This window comes from Colius striatus, chromosome 1 (genome assembly GCF_028858725.1).
Source record: "Colius striatus isolate bColStr4 chromosome 1, bColStr4.1.hap1, whole genome shotgun sequence".
Taxonomy (NCBI): Eukaryota; Metazoa; Chordata; class Aves; order Coliiformes; family Coliidae; genus Colius; species Colius striatus.
This window is the reverse complement of record NC_084759.1, coordinates 147,513,621-147,532,624: the sequence shown is the minus strand read 5'-3', so window position 1 is coordinate 147,532,624 and position 19,004 is coordinate 147,513,621. Positions and strand designations below refer to the sequence as shown.

Genomic DNA, 19,004 nt, shown 5'->3' with positions numbered 1-19,004 from the left:
ATAATAAATCTCATAGAAGTGAGGCCACGGCTATTTAAATCCCAGGGGCTTAACACTTCAATGGGGCACAACTATAAACCCACTATACCTGCTGTGAGCATCTAAAATAATAACATTCCTAATAATAAGCTTTATCCTTGAAATATTAAGCTGTTTTTTTCCCTGTTCAAAGCTGAACACAATCACTGTTTACATTTCAGTACTTGCCTAATTCCATACCTCAAATAGCTTTTCCCTAGCTAAAACTTAGGAAATTCAAATCAAATCCTACTTTGCTCACTCCAAAATAAGTTCAATTAGTAGCTTGATCATGGTTACACTATTGCTTCCCTTTACTCCTCAGCAGACACTCCAAACACTCCTACAGTCTAGTGGGTATTGTGCAGAGAAACAGCACATGTAAAGTTAGCCCCCTGCTCTTGTGACTCCCCAGCTGGCATAAGGGCCCTCTGCATGCCCAAAATACAGCTGTGACTTTCCTCCTAAACTGTGTAAGGAGCAGATTTAAGCCCTGGCCAGTTCCAATACTGGTGAAACACAAAAGCTCCATCTTTCCTCCTATCTCTCTCTCTCTCGGGATGCTGCAGTAAGCAGAACTTACCCAGACCCAAAGTCAAGCCCGCAGACTCTCACCCTTCTCCCATTTTTAAGAGGTCAAGTTACAAACACGCTAAAAATCAGAGCTCGCAACTGAAATACTGACAACAATTTTCACTGTGGAGCAGTTTAAAACAGGCAGCAGTGATATTCATTAAGCTGTTAATAATGGATTGTGGCACAAAGCAATTTATCAAGTTTCCATTGTAATTAAAATCACTGAATATTTGGGCACTTGCAATGCACCTAGCTCTCCCTGCTTCTGAAGCCTTACATTTTAATGTGAATTATGGCTTTCTCTCCCCAGAGATCTACTAAAAAGCCCATTTTAATTGGTATGTTTTTAATTGAGATTACATTATTAAAAAGTGTACATTTCTGTTGAAGAGAGAAAGGAGGTGCTCGGCTCCCCTCTAGCCTCTGTGTCTCTTAGATACAGCTTGCTTATCCCAGTGGGAGGGAAAAATGAAGGGCAGTCACTGCAAAGAAAGTGAAGAAAGCCCTGCACAGTCACAGGCTATGAAGGCAGAGCAAGGCTGCCACTGACTGTCACAGATGCAGGATTTCCTAGAGTGATTTTCGGGAAGGGAGAGGAATCACTGCAATCATTCATGCTGCTCTTTAGCAAAAGGCAGACGGAGGAACACCACGCAGGGATTCCTGCCTCGCAGCCAGCTGACATCGAGGGCACATTTTAGAAAGCCTCTCCTCAAAGTTTCCAGTGACAGACAATCTGTCGTTTTCCATAATAAGTAACTCTAATGTTAAATTACCCTCAAAATCCAGATACAGCCATGAGCTAGATGGGGTCCAGCAAAGGCCTCTGTCTGCAGTCTCCAGAAGTCTGGGGGAACAAGGGCAGCCCTCAGGGCAGTCTGGATACAGTAACAAGAAAAGAATTGCCCAAGCAAACCAAGTTGGTCACCTCTGTGCATTGAGACAGTCAGATTGACTTGCCACCAGGTTCAAAAGAAAAGCAACTTCATGCACTTGGCATCCAAAAGCTGGTGACAAAAACGGTTCTCCTGTTGGCAAGATGGGCTGTGAGTGTGTCTTCTATGTAGGAGCATGGATCTGCTAAGGTAAGCAGACACAGGAGAAAAGGGAAAAAATATCAAAAGAGTTCAGATTAGATGCCAACAGTTGAGATGGATCAAGGCAAAAACCTCCAGAGATCAAAACATGCCACAAGATGGACAAGATGATTGAACCAGAATCAAATATAATGGAACTTATTTTTGATAACCGCTTCAGAAAAGATCATACTGCATAGCAAAAAGAAAGCTGAGTGTGGAGCTGAGAGAGGTCACTGTAGGCAAATAGAAACACAGAGAGACTACGAGAGAAAAATTTGAAGATCACTGACTAATACCACAAGTGCTGCAAGTCCCCTCCTAGTTCTGTGAGCGACTCAGGAAGGAAAGATGGTGAACTAATAACAGATAAAAGGAAAAAAAGAAAAAGAAAAGGATTAAATATGAAAGACACAATGGAAAATGTTAAAACTGACAGGGAAAAGGAAAGCTCTGTTATTGCAATTAGGTCAGTACATCTGTGATTTTTTTTTTTCTAAATTAAGAATTTAGATGCTATGCTCTAGTTACACGTGTCAGAAGAAAGTCTGGAGAGAGAAAGTACCTAAACATGCTATTACTCTGAACGGCAAGGTAAAATAAGTAAATAAAACTCCCAGTCTCAGCCAACAGATTCCATTCAGATTTAGATCAAAAATAACAAAAAAAACCACCAAACAATCCAAAGCCCAAACAAACAAGATGTAAATGAAGATTAGATATTGTTGGACTAGATGATCCTTAGACGTATCTTCCAGCCCCTAGTATTCTGTGATATTATATACTGCCTTGGGATTAAAGGCTATCACCCTGTTATGGAGAAAATTAATCTCCAGATGATTTCATTTTATGGCAAGATTCCCTTTGTTTGCTGATTTGAAAACCTCACACCCTGGATGAAGACCAGATCACAGAGTAAGCAGGAAAAAGGAAGGGCTTTCAGTGACCTAAAGTTTTCTGAGAAACTTGGGAGGGACAGATCACGAGGGTAATGCAAAGACGAGATGAGGAACTGTAAGAGAGAGAAGTTACAAAAGAAAGAGAATATGCATAACTTCAGGGTGACATTTTTTTCCTTTCGGATAAAGGGATGAATATCAAACCATGCCATGAAGGAAGGCAAATGACCGGAAGTGGGAAAAAGAGATGTCGGAGAAGATTTACTTTATGCTGAGGGCATCACAAAGGGAAACTTTGCTTCCAAGCCTATAGGAAAATGGTCCTGAAATACTGATGTAACACTGCTTAGGCTGGATATTCTGCACAGATACAGCAGAAAGGTCAGATTACTGACTGATTTGGCATATATCAACAGACATACAACTATATCAGATTCTGCCCCAAGTGCTATAAAGAAAAGGCAGCTGGAGATGCTGTACTGCCTTTCCATAAAACAGATAGCTTTTTCTCAGCCCTGGACACAGTAAAGTCTTACTGGGTACATGTAACTTCTGTGACCCAACACCCGGGAGTATTTCGCCAAAGACACACAGTGACCCAACAGGTTGCAACAGCCTTGATCCAATTATTTTGTCTGATTGCAGTATCAGGAGAGCTGCTAACAAACCAGGGGACAAACTTTATGTCTAAGGTCATGAAACAGCCGTATTGAGTACTAGGTATAAAAAGTATTAAAGCCTATGCCACATCCTCCTCAAACAGATGGCCTTTCAGAAAGATTTAATCAGACATTGAAATGCATGCTGCGAATACTCATTACTAGCACAGGATCAGGCTGGGACAAGTGGCCAGCACTGACGTTATTGCCTACAGGGAATTACCACAGGCATAAACAGGATTTGCAACATTTGAACTTCTCTCGGATAGCAAGCACAGGGTTCCTTTTACCATCATAAGGCAGGGTAAAGCTGAGAATTCCTGATGGGGTGAGCTAGGTCTGGGTTGCAAAATAGAAGCAAGAGACCCTAGCCTTTATAAAGAATCACCAGCTTTCTTCTTGGCCTCCTCATCCTCCATTTTTCACCTGTGCTGGTCAAGCCAACACAAAGCTAAGTGACACAGGCCAGTGTTTGCTGGATCCCATTATCAAAGCACAATGAGCTCTTGGTCTTATTTTTATGAACACATAAAACAGAACTGTGACCACTCCCTTCCCTTCACTATCAAGAACAGGAACAACAGGGCATAGCCACAATAAACAGCACCTAAAAGGAGGTGTGAGTAGGGTTGTCCAAAAAAAGAAAAGAAAAAAAGAGAAAGGACTTCTGATTTCCCCTTCAAAGATGGAGTGGTTTCTTTGAAAAAAACAGGTTTGCCTTTCAATCCTTTCCTCCTCCAGTTTTGAGAAATCTTACTCCAAACACTATTTGAAAGAGTCCTTAAGATATCTTTTGGTCTGGATTTTCGATAAACAGTATTTAAGTGACTGATTTTACCATATAAACACAATTTTTAAAAGTCACATTGCTTGACATTGCTAACAACTGAGCATGTGAGTTTATTTATTTTTACTCTGGGTGAAAAAGTCTTTTTTCAACACTAAATATCCAACTCTTCCCAATTAAAAGATGTTTCTCATATGGTGTAGATCAGCAAAGCCAAATGTCCATCTCCACTTCCTGCACCAGCTGGTGAAAACAGGAGGAAAATGCATGCAAACCTTATTGACAGAAGCATTTAAGCCCTTCCTCCCTGTAACTCTGAAGGCATCCTGTTGGCCTAATGACTTCCTGTGGATTAATGCTGGTATAAGGAGTATCTGAACCTTCCCTGTTCTGCCCAGAAAAGGTGAAAAGTTACTTTTTTTTTTTTATGCTCTCCGAAGGAGCCTCACCACATAACTCTCAAGTTAGGTCTCCCTGCATAGATACTCATTTTTTCCCAGTACTGTCTTAAAGACCATGCTTGGCAACTGCAAATACTCAAAAACTTCACCAGCCTACTCAGTATGAACACCTTTGCGCTTTGATTAATCTCCATCCTTCAGCACAAGTTTATGATCCCACAAACTGAAGCATGCCAGCAGTACTCCAAGAAGTCAATGAGATGGCCCACGTGCATGACAGCACTTTGAACCCCAGATTCAAGTTGAGGTGGGACATGTGAAATTTGAGATAGGGACACAGTTCCTGTCACTCCCTGAAGAAGAAATGAAAACACGCATCAGGGGCTGAAAAAGACTAAAAGGATGTGCGGAGAGAGACAGAGCTATTGCAGGAATAGTCCCAGATGTCAAGATTATATTGTTACGGTTGCTGCAGGGTTTGTGGGCAGATAATATATATATGATACCATCTGATCTTTCTAGGATCCATAAAGTACTCTGGCTCATAATCAAGGAGGCAGTAGAAATACTGTGATAAGAGCAACGGCTGAGCAACAGCAAACAGACCTGGTATGTTCTTGCTGACAGCAGGTAACCAAGTGGATTTTGCCATTTTCTTGTGACTGCAGTGCTCATAAAGCATTGGGCTCACAGGTGTGCTGGGCTGCAGAACTGGGACAGATGCAGCAATAATGCAAAGCTCTTCTTCCTTTCCCATCAACATGCCTCAGGGAAGTAAGAAAGTCACCGCTCTTGTTACTTATTCTGTCCTTGATCTGTTTTGAGCAGAGAGACTGCAGAACTGCATTTCATGATGAAAGAACCTCAGCCAGACACTCTAGCCCAGGCCTGAAACCAAAAGATCACATTTCGTAGGCTTGTAATTGATCACTGGAATGATAACAAAAGCCTGATCAAGAAATTGCATCTCGTGACCAAGAGGAACAGGCATTTTAAGTTCATGTCCATTTGAGGTTTTGAAGCCTTGCTATGTTTAAATGCTGAGGAAGTTATAAAATTCATTAAATCTGTATGAAAAATAAACCAAACCAAAAACGGCAACAGAAAAAGAAGGATTTTTCTTCAAATATGGGAAGGAATACCATTTTAAAAGCAAGCAGTAATGGCTTGATTTTTTTAAAAGAAGGTGAATAACTAAAATGCCCTTTAACATAATGCCATTTTTTCCCCCTTCTTAGAATCACTGTATGCTGCCCAAGCACAGAACAAGATTTAACGTTCAAAAGGTTTTTAACATATTCCAGAGGAATGATATCCTTCTGCTTAAAACAGCAGAGAAGTGGGTTTGAGATTTTGATTCAAACCCCATATTTAGCACAAATTCCCTCTACATCTTTCAGACATGCATTTACCTTTCTGGAAAAAAGCCCAATTCACATTTCCTCCTGATAAAGGAAGTGGATAATGACATGATCAAACCATGAGAACGGCCCAATGGAGCAGAATCGCAGCATCAATCCTACAGACTTATAAAAACAAAGGATCAGACCAATCCTTTGTTTCACTGATCTTATTAATCAATAAAAATTGATTATTTAATATTGCTGTATATTATGCATCCTTAAATGCACACTACCTTCTTTCAAATATAAACAAGTTTTGCGTGGTTTGCTACAAAGGCAAGAAAACTGCACACTATTAGAAGGTGTCTAATCCTCCCATCTGCTATTTCCTTAGAAAAATATTTACTTTTCAACATCTGTACTGCATTTCCACAGTTCAAACACACACATAGCTCCTGGAATGTACATTGTATTTAGCAAATTTTTAACTAAGTTTTCTTAGTAATTGTATAGTTTTCCCTTGACAAGGAGAGGATCACACTTTTTCAGGAGGATTACCTCTGCTCAACTCATTTCAAGAAGCTCTTGAATAAAATAGTTCATTAGTTCATGAAAAGGAAAAACTCCAGGGAACTGCTGTGGAAGGAAGAGAAAAGAACAGAGTGCTACAGTAATTAAGTTTTCAGATCGTCCCTTATCCTCCAGAATGCAGGTACACACATATGTCCCTTTTCCCCTTAGGTATAGCATTTAAGGGAGCTCATTGCACATTTTTCCCTGGGAATCAGTGTTCCAGAGATTAAAGTTGTAACCAGGCATTCTTTTTTCCCAGAAAGATATTAAAAGATGCCACTTCCTTATAGCGCGTTTCTATTGCCGGCCTGTAGTGAAAGGGCAGTCCTGTCCCCTTCACAAGCTTTTATATATCTTACTTTCAGGCTTCCTCAAAACTCCATTTTCTTACCTTTTTAGGCTCCCATGGCTGACAGTGGAAAACCAAAGGAACTCCACTCAGCAGGAATCACTCTTGCCTGCCCAGATGTATGGGCTGCTGAGCCACTGACTGTATCTACCTGGGATCAGGGAAAGGATTGGCCAGAAACTAAGATGAGAAGTGACGAGAACTGGAGGGGGTTGCTATTGTTCACTGGCTCCCCAGAGGACAACCTCTTTTGATCTAAGCACGGTACAGAGCATCCTATGGCCATACCAATTATTGGATGCCAGATCATCATCAAGACTAACAGCACTGTTACAGCTTCTTTATAGCTTTACACCACACGTGTATGGTTCACAGCAGCACAGCCTTCACACTCCTCTGTTGCTCCTTCTGTCTGCTCTGCATTTAGATCAAAAGCGTTCAGTTAGTCCATAGGTATCCAGACAGATTGACTAAACTGCCAACTGAGATGCCAATTAATACAGTTCTGGTGATACTTCTCTGTGCTTTGTCACCCTCTCATTTCAAATCGGCTTGAGATCACCAAGAAACAGCAGATCATAATCAGAAACATCAGCAGGTCACTGCTCGCCTGGCATGGATCAGTGACCTTGAATTATGCATTCACAGCAGACAGTATGACTGGAAAAATTAGGAGATGCCAGAAGAACGTGTTTTAGCCTCTGTGAACTCTCCAATTCTCCTTGTTAAAGGGCACATATTTTGAAAAATGGATTTTCCCACAGATCTGTTGTGATTCTCTAAAAGTAACACTTTGCAATATCCTTAAATTGTTACATTCCAGTTGTTGTTATTACTATGGATTACAAATGAAATTCTGGCCTTTCATCTGCTGAGGGGATCTAGTTTCAACCCACAGTCTTAAAAAGGAGTCTCAGTTTTGAGCACCATGAAAGACTCCTTCACCTAGATATCATTCAAAACAGACTGGTAGGTTAAGAACTGAGGTATAAGACCATAGAAAAATATTTTTTACATGAATAATGTTTTACATATCAGATTAGTAATTGAAAATGTATCAAACTATCATTTATTGAAGTAAACAAACTGTCTACCTGCCCTGTTTCTGGAAACATTTTCCCTCAGGGAAAAATTTAAACCTGGGCAGATAATCAGGATAAGGTATTTGAACACTTAAATCCTGCTGGAGTCTTCAAAGTAGGTGTTAAGTGGTGCATTAAATTTGTGCTGTTTCTTCTGAGCAGGATGAATTTGCTCTTCTGTAAATAGTGGGAAAAGCATTTTACAATTACTTGAATCCATGAATAAATGTAATATATTTTCTAAAGTACGACCACTAAATGTTTTTTGCACAAAAGCCAAATGAGTGGAATATCCAGGACTGAAATTATTTGACTGACCACAGAAAGATAATATATAATTAAAATGACATCTGCAGCAATAACCAATGGGACGAGAGAAAGTGACATCACAGATCTCATATAAACTGCAAGCGTATTATTAGATCTAAACCTGGCTGTAAAATTACTATCTGCCCATGGGATTATCTTTAGGCATTCAGAGCATTGTTTCATTTACTGATAGAACAGGGATGATAACAGGCCGACTTTGCTTGTCACATTGTTTTTTGGCCTTTCTTTATTCTTTGTTCATGTTAGCTGTAGATGAGAGGAAGACAAGCTTCATCTGAAACACCTTTGTGAAGCTTTTCATTGTCTTACAGATTGTTCCAAAGGCGCTTTTTCTTTCCTTTTTTGCCTCCTCCTATCACTCCCCCCTCCCCTTCCCCCAAAGAAAAAAAAAAAAAACCAAAGCAAAAGGACAAGCAAAAGCATTTTTATCAGTGATAAAATCAGTGAGTAGTAGAAGATGTAGGAATCTAGGAATGTGGCAACCTAAGGATACCCCTTGGCCTAAGGCAGCACTGGGAGACCTTAAGATGTTGCTTATAGCTCCCATTATTAGCACAAAGAACCAGTAGCTACCATATATATCTTGTCCTCATTAAAATTCAGTGCCAAAACTCTGACTGACTTCAGTGGGTACATTTCATCATTCGAGACCTAGGATGTGAGGCATAATTCTCCTTCACACGCAGGGCTATCTGGGACACCTCATCTCTACAGATTACATTTCTGCATTAAATTGGACACAGCTGCATTTTGATCTGTTTCACATACCATTTTTTATGTTCCAGGCAAATTATTAAGTTGCCTACACTTGTAAGACTCGCGTGCCACCAGCCTAGAATAGTCAAAATTCTAAGAGCATATAACAAGACAGACAGTAAAAAGAGGGGAAAGAAAGAGGAAGCTTCAAACTTTCTAGTCGTTTTTGAAAGCCATGCTAATGATCCTGAACTGCAAAGAGGACTTAATGCACTCTCAGAAATCTGGTCCTAAGTATCTAATTCCCAGCATTTGAAATAGTTCCCATGTGTCTATTTTGCAACTGAGGCAAAAGTCCAGTAGCAGACAGGGCTACAGCCAGTCACGGACTTGTGCATACACTGTTAAGGCAAACACGGACCTTGTACTTTCCTCCACACTGCCCTGATACTGAGCAGCCTCTGCCACGTGTTATCTCATACATCACCTCCCAGCATCTCTTCCAATATAACCTTAAACCTCTGCTCCATCAACCACTAAAACCTGCAAACAGGCTGCATGTCACTACAGTCTTTCTCTTCTTTGTGTTTTCTCCTAACCATACCTACCTGCTGTCCTTTGTCTTAGTTTGAAGTTTGAGAATGACCATCTTTAGGACAGTGAAGGATTTAGCCCATGATTGATGCCCTCAGTGACAGTGACACAGAAATACATTGTATTTTAGTTACAGTAGTTAATACATTCACTACTTTCAATCCACATTAGATTTTTTCATTGTCCCTTTTATCCTTCTATAATTCATACACAGAATAGACTTTCATGCAGACTGCTTCAGAATAAATCTTAGATTTAAAACCCTCCATACATATAGCCACACCAATATGCCATTAAAAGTTCACGCTAGATCTGTACACTAGAAATGAAGTGTCTACAAGCAGCTTAGATACATCATCCCTGTTAAAAAATATTTCTCCAGCACTCAGTCTGGGCCAGAAACCATGTTTATGAATCATGAATTGTTTGTGTCCAGTCAGTGATGCTTACAGTCTTTGGGATGTAAAGGAGGACAAAGACCTAAAACGTAGTGTGGCAAAGATTCATTAAGGTGGGCTGGAGGAAAGACTAGAAGCATGTGGTGGTAACACAGCAAAGAGCAGCACTATCTTTGAAAACTTATTTGATTTTTAAATGTTTCCTAGATGTAAAATAGGGACTAACTAAACTCCATATTTTCCTGAAAGGTGACAGCTGCAGGGATAAGCTGTGAGAAGTTGGGAGGACCAATTCTCACTTGTGCTGTTTCCCCATCAGAAATGCTCTTCATCTCAAAATGTTAAGAAATATCTCTTATATTTCAATATTAACAGCTTCTTAAGGTGTATATTGTAGCATGTTTCAGGCCATTTGCTATACAAAACTTGTCCAATCACCTTTAAAGTAGAATTCTCATTTATATTTTTTGTTTCTCACTACACATCTGTAATTAATTTTTTAACTTATTTTTAGAGATACTATGTGCAGTCTGTAGTAAACAATGGTCCAAAAGGACAAGTAGACCTGAACAACTTCTGTATCACAGAACTGAAGGATATCCCTATGTTCCAAATGCTTCCTATATCAACCATAGACTTTCGTAAAAAATGTATGTGCCTTCAGATACTTCATAAAATAGCAGTAAAACAAAACAAAACAAAAAAAAAAACCCAGAACTGCCTTCTGTCCAGACAAAACAGAAATACACGAGTTAAAAGCCATTTGCTAATAATGCACACCCATTACTTTGCATACTTCAGGTGGAATTTACTATATTTCTCTTCAGCCATCTCGATATCAGTGTCTACTCTTAACTAGACATTGAGGTTCTTTCCAATTTCAAAAGCAGTAGGAACTGTCACAGGACTATATAAAACCTGTCTCAGCTCCCAGGTAATGACTGGGTTGAAACACTCAGTGGGGGCTCCCTTTTTCTCTGGTCGTTGAGGAAAAGTAGTATAGACAAAATACCTGACTTCAAGATGAGGAAAAAATTCTACAGGGCGAATCCTTCCTCCTGGGTCTAGAAACTGGATTGAAAAGTCATCCCAGATGTAACATTTTCTGCATCCTTATTTGAACAAAAATACTAAGAGAGGCCATATTTCTCTTAATGTGTTAACAATCCTGCATCAACACCAAGCCTATTTGATGGTACATAAAGCTAAAATCTTCATTAAATTGTTTTGAATGCTGAAACAGATTGAGTTTTCTTTTTCAACTGAGGCTTATGCCACTTACATTTTTTCCTCAAAATGTTTGCTTACCCATATATTTATCACTGAAACAGTCTTACCTCAGATGCATCCTGTTGGTCTCTGAAGGCAATGGAATTTTTTACAGTTTGGATAAAAAATTCATTCAGTTCCTTTTGTTTCTTGTTTGGCAAAATCCGGAGCAACGGGATCATTATGAATGGGAAAGAAACTGTAAGAGGTTTTAAAGAAGAAAACACTGAATCAGACTGTAAAGCCATATGATACTCCCTTACTTTCCTTAGTATTATAAAACTCATCAAGTGGGATGTGTTACTTTTGTGAAACCTGTTTTTTCCTCTTTCTCTCTCCATCTACTTCTTTTTCTTCCACCCCCATAGCCTGGTAAAGGATTTCCTTTTAGAAATTCCATGTTGGCCAGGACTCCCCTGCCAGACAGATGCCTTCTAAGTTTGCTTGCACAATGCTTCAGCATTTCAGTTCAGCTACTTGATGCCACAGAGCCATCACAAGGAAGGGGAGAATTACTTTCCTTGCCTGCTCAAACAACTACATACAGAAGATGGGGGATCTTGAACTAACCTAACAGTTTATGGCACTGATCCATGAAATGGTGTAGTAGTCATCCTCATTTACAGTTCTTCAATATTAGGATATTGGTTAGCTATTTTATTTTGCTTCTAGGCCATAGGCTCTGGAAGTGGGATGTTATCACAAGGATAGTCTCCAGTCCATAGCTTTTATAGTCAGGAACTAGAAACCTGAGTGAAGTCTTGCATTTTAACAAACTCCTCATTAACTTATGAACAGCTTAAGACTAACAAAAAGAGTCGTTGGAAAACCCTTGTGCTGCCAACAGGGCAATATAGGGTGGAAATTCAGACCACATAATGTACTAGCAGAAAGAGATCAACCAAGGAATCCAACCTCAAATCCTTTCTTTAATGAAGGACATGGTCTTAGACATATGGGGGCATGTTTCTCTCCCTTCAGAAATCAGTCACAAATCACACTTTCCAATCAGGTTAAACATTAACCCCAGGACATTTTGGATACACAACTCCAAAAGGAAATAGTTCATGGGCTGCTAGTACAGGTGCAATCTGTAATGTCAGCAGGATCAGATGGGAAACTTTGCTACTGTGCCACCTGACACTACTATGTGCAGGTCTAGATAGCAAGATGGAAAAACCCCAACAACCTTGATAATACTGTAGCATCTTCAGCCTTAGGTTCTTACTGCCCTTGCATTAACAAGGCCCCCGTTACCATGAAGCCTTAGCCTTCCTGCCCTAGAACTAAATAGTTTTATACCCCTTTCTTGCATTCCCTGTCTATTCATCTGAAAATAAATGCATTCTTTTCATGACAGCCTGTGCTGGCACTTACCATCTTCATCCTTCAGAGACACCAACCAGGCCGCTCTTGCTATTCAAATAATAACTTGGAGGACTTGCACTATCTGCTTATGCTCCTCCACCTCTTTTCTTTGGGTGGGATTTCAATCTCTACCAGGCAAACTGAGTGTGCAAAAACTTCACTCTCGGGCTCCAAAGGACAGTTACTCTGTTTTAAAGCAGAAGTATACTAAAAGAGATATCTAGAAATGAGACTCCACATAGTGGAAATCTTGAGGGTATACTTGTCCTCGAGGATGCATTCTGAACGTCTCTGAAATAGTCTGCTGTACATCTTCTGGCTCTTGCTTCAGCATGTTTTGCAATTTGAGAATGACTTTTAGAAAATTACCATAAAGAAATGGAGAAGGTAGAAAATACTCACGGATCAAAATGAGGAGAGGCTTAAACACAGACATTTCAAAGAATGTTCTGCAATTCTTAACAAAGGGGTCATCGGGATTCTTCTGAGAATCCACTTCAGTACCAAAAGCTACGCTACCAACGATATCCAAGGTATAGCAGTTGTAACACCTGCATCAAGTTGAAAAATGAGAAATCATTAGCTACAAATTACATATCCATTACTATCTTGCCTCTACAAACATCTCATAACATTAATTTTCACCTTTGATTTTTTTTTACTTTTAGACTTGAGCTTTGCCAACAAGAGATGCTTCCATCATCCTGACAAATGCTCGTGCTTAATAATGATCTCCTTCTCTTCTGCTACAAAGTGAAAGTATTTTCATGTAGCTCAGTAATTCCAACAAAAAAAGATAAAATATAAACAATTTTATTTGTTATTACCTAAGAATCAAATACAACAGGTCAGTGATTCACAAGCGTTGTCTTAGTATTCATCCTAATTAAAAAGGTCATTCTCATTTTAAACTGTAAAAATCACATCTATTACCAGTCCAGTCTAAACTCTACCTGACAAGAAGTGCTTAAGTAAAATTTTCTGTTAAAGGATTTCTTGTCTTCATGATAGCTCCTTTGCAATGCAAAATCTTGCTGAAAACCAAGGAAAACTGATGCCATGCAAAATCAGTATCTCTGGAGAGGAGGAGGCAAATGCTTTGGGAATTACAAATTATCTGTGGACCATGATCTAGAAACTTCAAAACTTACTGAATCTCTCCCCGTATATCTGATCATCTATCCAGTTGCCTCACCTTCTTTTTTTTCTACTGGGTATTACCAGCTATATTTAGTTTTGAGATAAACGGACTGAGAATGTCAAATATCCTTAAAATGTGATTCTCCTCATCTGTGGTCAAGTTTACAATGACTGTTCTTCTATGTTCCATTACAAAAGACTAATATCAACTTCTCTGGTGGTTTAACCAGAGTGAGCATGTATGTGAGAAAAAATGGACCCAGGCCCTATATAGCCTGTATATATACTCTAGCATTTCTTTACTGTGATCTTCGAGCACTGTCTTTTTGATGAAACCAGAGCAGATTTGGAAGATAAAAGCAATACTGCAAAGCTAAGTAACTTCTTTGGGTTTTCAGCTCTTACATACAAAGCATTATTGTAAGTTAGAAACATAGAATTGTTTCAGCTGGGAGAGACCTTTACGATCATTGAGTCCAGCTTTTGTCCCAGCCCTATCAACCACTAGAAATTAATTTGTTAAAAGAGTGGGCACTGCAATAAAACAATAATTTCAGAAGCACGCAATCATCTACTTCTCCAAGTTACTGAAAAAGCTTAAAACCAAAATTTTGAGTTGTTATCAAAACACAAAATAGCTAAAGACAACTACCATACAAGATGATGGGAGGTTAGACATAGGGTATTTACATCCAAAAAATAGCTCCCAAGGCAGTTCTGGGAAACTGCAGTGCAATGAGAATCACATTTATATTTGTCAAACCTGCTGATATTGTAGTATGATAAAACAATGGGAAGATCATATTCTGAGATGGTCAACATTATTCATTTATGCTTTCAAAAGGTCTTTTCCAAAGCGCCTCTTGAGAGGTGAAACCCTATCATGGATCAATAGCTAAAAGACCAGGCAAAGAAAAAGGACAAATGGAAAAAAAGAAAAAGCCTGGAAGGACTTAAAAGGTCAATTTTCATCAGGGCACTGGGCTAAGCATAACATATCTCAAGGTTTCATCACATCTCTTTAGATATTTAATAAAGACATGTCTGTGCACACATATTTGTGTGCACATATATGCGTGTGCACATATATGTACTTAAAAAGAGATGGATGAATTGTGGCTAAATATCCCTTTTTTTAGATGGAAAAAAAAAAGATTTGTAGTGCTCCAGTTTGGGGGAAATAATGAAGAACTTCAGATAGTGCTGACCAGCCTAGCAAATGAAGAGCATACACAATACTGCCTATTAGAAATAATGCGTTTGAACCACTTCTATGCTATACAAGGTCCTAGAAGAAACACATCTGCTCAGAGAAGAGAGTAGGCAGTGTTTGGAACAGTTCAGTGAAGACCTTTGATGAAACTGCAACAAAAATACAATACGATATTAAATGCATAACAAATGGGAGAAAGCACAGTATGGAAAACACTAAACTGTCATTTTGTGTATCAATGGTGCATTCTCATCTGGAGCACCAATCCTGTTGTTTCACAAAAGGCTAGTGTGCCATTAGAGAGGGTTAGTAGGAATATGGTGAGAATGATTAAGTGCTAAAAAAAACTCATTAAAAAAAAACAAAACAGCAAGAGGAAGATAGACTAGAGGGATTTGATACTAGATCAATTCCTATATTTGAACATTACTGGGAGACAGTAGAGAGCAGACTGGTCAGGGAGTGACACAGCTTTCCTTTCTGCTTCCAACTGTTAAAACTTTATTAAACAACAGCTAGAAATACATTAGATACTTCTTTAAAATTACTTTTCAAGTATGCAATGGCTGCCCCCAGGAAGAAATGACATCTATCAGACACGTCCTCTACTAAACTGTCATCTACACTCATAAGAGCAAGGGAGTAAAAAAAATATTAAAATCTTATTTTATACAGAAAGTGCATATTTAGAATAACTGCTGCTATTGACATTAGTTTTTTTTTAATGTCTGCTACTAATTTCTGGAATGTTGAATGTACCTCTGGATATCAAAAGCTTTGCCAGAATCTGCATAGACTTTCAAGTTACACAGAAGGACGTCACAGGCCTGGTTTATTAGTGGTGTCATCTAGGAAGAAACACATTGTATTGTGAAAAACATTAAAATGGTAAAATACACATAATCAATTATTCTAAATTACTTTTATCCTGTAGATGGGATGGAACTCTCAGAATCCTCTGTAAGTGTGGTCAGGCACTTCTATACACACATAATGAAATGTTGGGATTGTTCCATAGAAATAATACATTACAGGGATGTCCTTCTTCCGCTCTGGCCTAAATATGAGAGGTCATGTGGCTTACCTGACCTTTTGTTCTTGCTCACCTGTGACTACATATATAGACAGCTATCAAGAAAGGACATCCCCTTCTCTTTTTAATCATTCCCAGTTCCAACTGATGATATATCATGGTCCATATTTATAGTACATTAATCACATTTAGGCTACATATTCTCCAGGGCAGAAGGAATAATATTTTCTATAGTCCTAAAGTTCTGTAAAGATAATAGCATAAGAGGTCCAGCATTCCCATTCTGCTGTCCCTCAGTTGGAGGGATGTAACATGTATATTAGAAAAGCATATTGTATACCACTACAAGTTCCTGAGAGCAAACTGCCATTGCCACTGGAAGAGAGGGTTTTCTGGAGTGATGATAACATTAAATAGACACTCACATGAATTTTCTTTCAGTGACAAATGATGGCCAGGTAGATTTACCCACAGCAAGGTGGCAGCTTACAATGCAATAGTCTCCTCTTCAGTGCTTCATGGAAACCATGACATAGGCAGCCATCAAGACCTCATTAAGGTCCTCTCTTCAACTTTTTACATATGAAAGGCGTCAGACACTTGCCTTGATTACATTCACTGCTGGGGCAGAGAAAGGGGTAGCAGCAATCCAGCAGTGATCCTAAAGGTATTATCTGCTATGGCTTTTTATCTATATAGACTGCCAGAGAGATCCTTACAGCTTACAAAGTAATACCACAGTATTGCATCAACAATTATGCCAAGCATCAGCAGACACACACAGAAACATGCCTTTCCTTCCTGAACAACCTCCTCCAGCATACGGATGTCAACAAACATGAGAACAGGCTTGTCCTACTCCTTTGACATTCTTGTTACCAAAAAAAGACTTAGTGCAGCCTCACAGCACACTCTGAGAGCTATGCAGCCTGCCCAGCCAAGTCCATTTTGCTTGGCACTTCTACCTCTGTGAAACTGGCATAACACTTTCTGCGCAGGCACACTGCCATCCTAACACATGGGCAAGACTATACACAGTCAAAAGGCCAATGCTGGAGCATCCAACATGTTTTCCAAAGGCAGAAGTCTGAGGCAAGAATGTGTCTAGCTGCTCTTGAGGTCCTCTACCTATACAGGATGGAGCAGGTTCTTGCTATTTCACCTCAAAAAGGATTAGTTTGGACTTTATCAGTCTCACAAGACAGTTCTGAAGACAGATCAGTATTCAGTAAAAGTAGCTGTTATGTGTTCAAGAGGTGCACACCTCATTCTGTGTCAGTTTTCTTCCCCTTTTGGCTTTCTAAAGAAGGTCCCCTGCAGTGAGTTGCTTCTCAAATAGTTCAACAAAATTTGCACATTTCTGTTCAACAGATTGAACCAAGGTGAAATGCTTTATAATCTCTGAGTGCAGCCCCTCCAATGAACTGAACCAGTCAAGGAGAACAAAATGAAAATCCATATTTTAACAGGTATGATGTTTCATAAACAGATGGTGATCATTTCAGATTTTCCTTTTATTGCCTTATTTTCTCTTTTACTCTTCATCACATCGCCAGATCTGCAACCACCCAGCTGGTTGCTATTGCTTTCCAACAGCTGGCAGAAATGGCACGGGCACATATGCCTGGCCAGGGTATCTCACAGTACCTCTGCACTTTCCACATTCCACTAGCCTTTCAAAATACTGCTGCAATTCATTTCTAGTCATATGATACTTTAATTAGTAAATCTAACCAGGAAAATGGGGAGAGGGGCACATGGATTTAATTTATTGTTAGCATGATAGGACAGAGTCATATCAATGAGACAATTATTTGCATATGAAAGTTACAAGAGATATCTACTCAGGAATCCTGGGTTTGGGTTTTTATTCCCCTGAGAGACATAAATTAATCCAAGATTGTTAACTACAAAGGCCACAGACTGAAACATTCTCAAGTCCCTTAACACTTTAAACTCTTTGTTCAATTGTCAAGAAAAATAAAGTAGTGTTGGGGGAGGTGAACTATACCAAACTTTAAAAACAGATATGTTGATCTGCACTGTCTTGGGTATCACTAACTTCTTGTACACTTTTATTTGCCAATCAGAACATAAAAGCTGTATAACCTGCCTGAGATTCAGTTCTTGGTGTGTAAACAAACTCCAGCTGCTCTGCATTCAGATTGGCTGAGAGTAACAAGATGAAGAAAAATCTAAACAATATGGTCCCTGTAAATATTTGATCTGCCAGTTATCTAATAGCAAGAGTAGCCCAGAGTCCAAATTTCTTTCTTTCTGCCAAAGAAGAGCATTTGGGGTTAGGGTTTTCATGATGCCAGGGGCTTTGCTGTATAAATCCTGCCAATATTCTATTTGGCACATAACAACAATTAGTTTCTGCTTCTGCATACACTGAGTGTATGGGGATGTTTGCACTGTTCAAAGGCATCAGAGTCACGTTCCTCTAGTTAGATGTGGACCTCAGTATTCATTATTATTATTTCCCTTATTATTAGCACCCAAACTATAAAGTAGAAGGCTGGATCATATTCACTGTAGACAGACATTACTGGAGGCTTCACTGTTCACATGCAGTCTGCAGAAGTTGTGTTGGGTCTCTTGTCCCACAAATGGGATGAAATACAAAGTAAGGTGAAGGAAAAAGGATACACCCCTGACATAAGAATTGCTTCTGTACCAGATTTCAAGTCCCTGACTAAAACCAGGATATGAGTGGAGCATCAGGAAGATGTTTGTAAGAGGATTTATTTCTATCACCTCACAGTGGGGCTCTGCTACTCATGGCCACAACTTTCCAAAGTGAGCAACTCAAGCAGACACTGACTTGTGGCTCAAGGATATGCACATTTCACATATCAGCTTTTATGTTAGGGATTTGCTTTGTCTCAAGTGAGCACACTTGCTTTGCTGAGCAATCTCCAGAGACCCTTTCAAATTGCCTCTGACCCATGTGCACAAGTAGAGTAAGAGCAAATCAAGGAAACCTCAATGTTTGGACTGTCAGATCTTATGTCTTAGTGAGAGCTGGAAGATCTACTTGTCTGAGACTGACACTAGAGGATCTTCCTGCACTGCTTTGCCATGTTATCACAAGTTCTGCTTCGTGTCTCCCTTTGTTTGAAAGAAAACAGCTCAACACACACTTCACTTCACAGGTTATTTAGGACAATGCTACATTATGTTATGCTCTCTTCTTT

The 19,004-nt window shown here is 39.3% G+C and overlaps 1 protein-coding gene across 1 annotated transcript in view; it reads right to left on the bottom strand.

The window, feature by feature from the left end:
* TBXAS1 (thromboxane A synthase 1) overlaps positions 1-19,004 on the bottom strand; it is a 240,619-nt gene that overhangs the window by 83,047 nt on the left and 138,568 nt on the right. The window contains exons 6-8 of the mRNA XM_062011158.1: positions 15,531-15,619; positions 12,821-12,969; positions 11,119-11,249 (exon numbers count right to left, since the gene is read on the bottom strand). Coding sequence (XP_061867142.1) covers positions 11,119-11,249; positions 12,821-12,969; positions 15,531-15,619 — 369 coding nt within the window. The remainder of the gene's footprint in view (positions 1-11,118; positions 11,250-12,820; positions 12,970-15,530; positions 15,620-19,004) is intronic.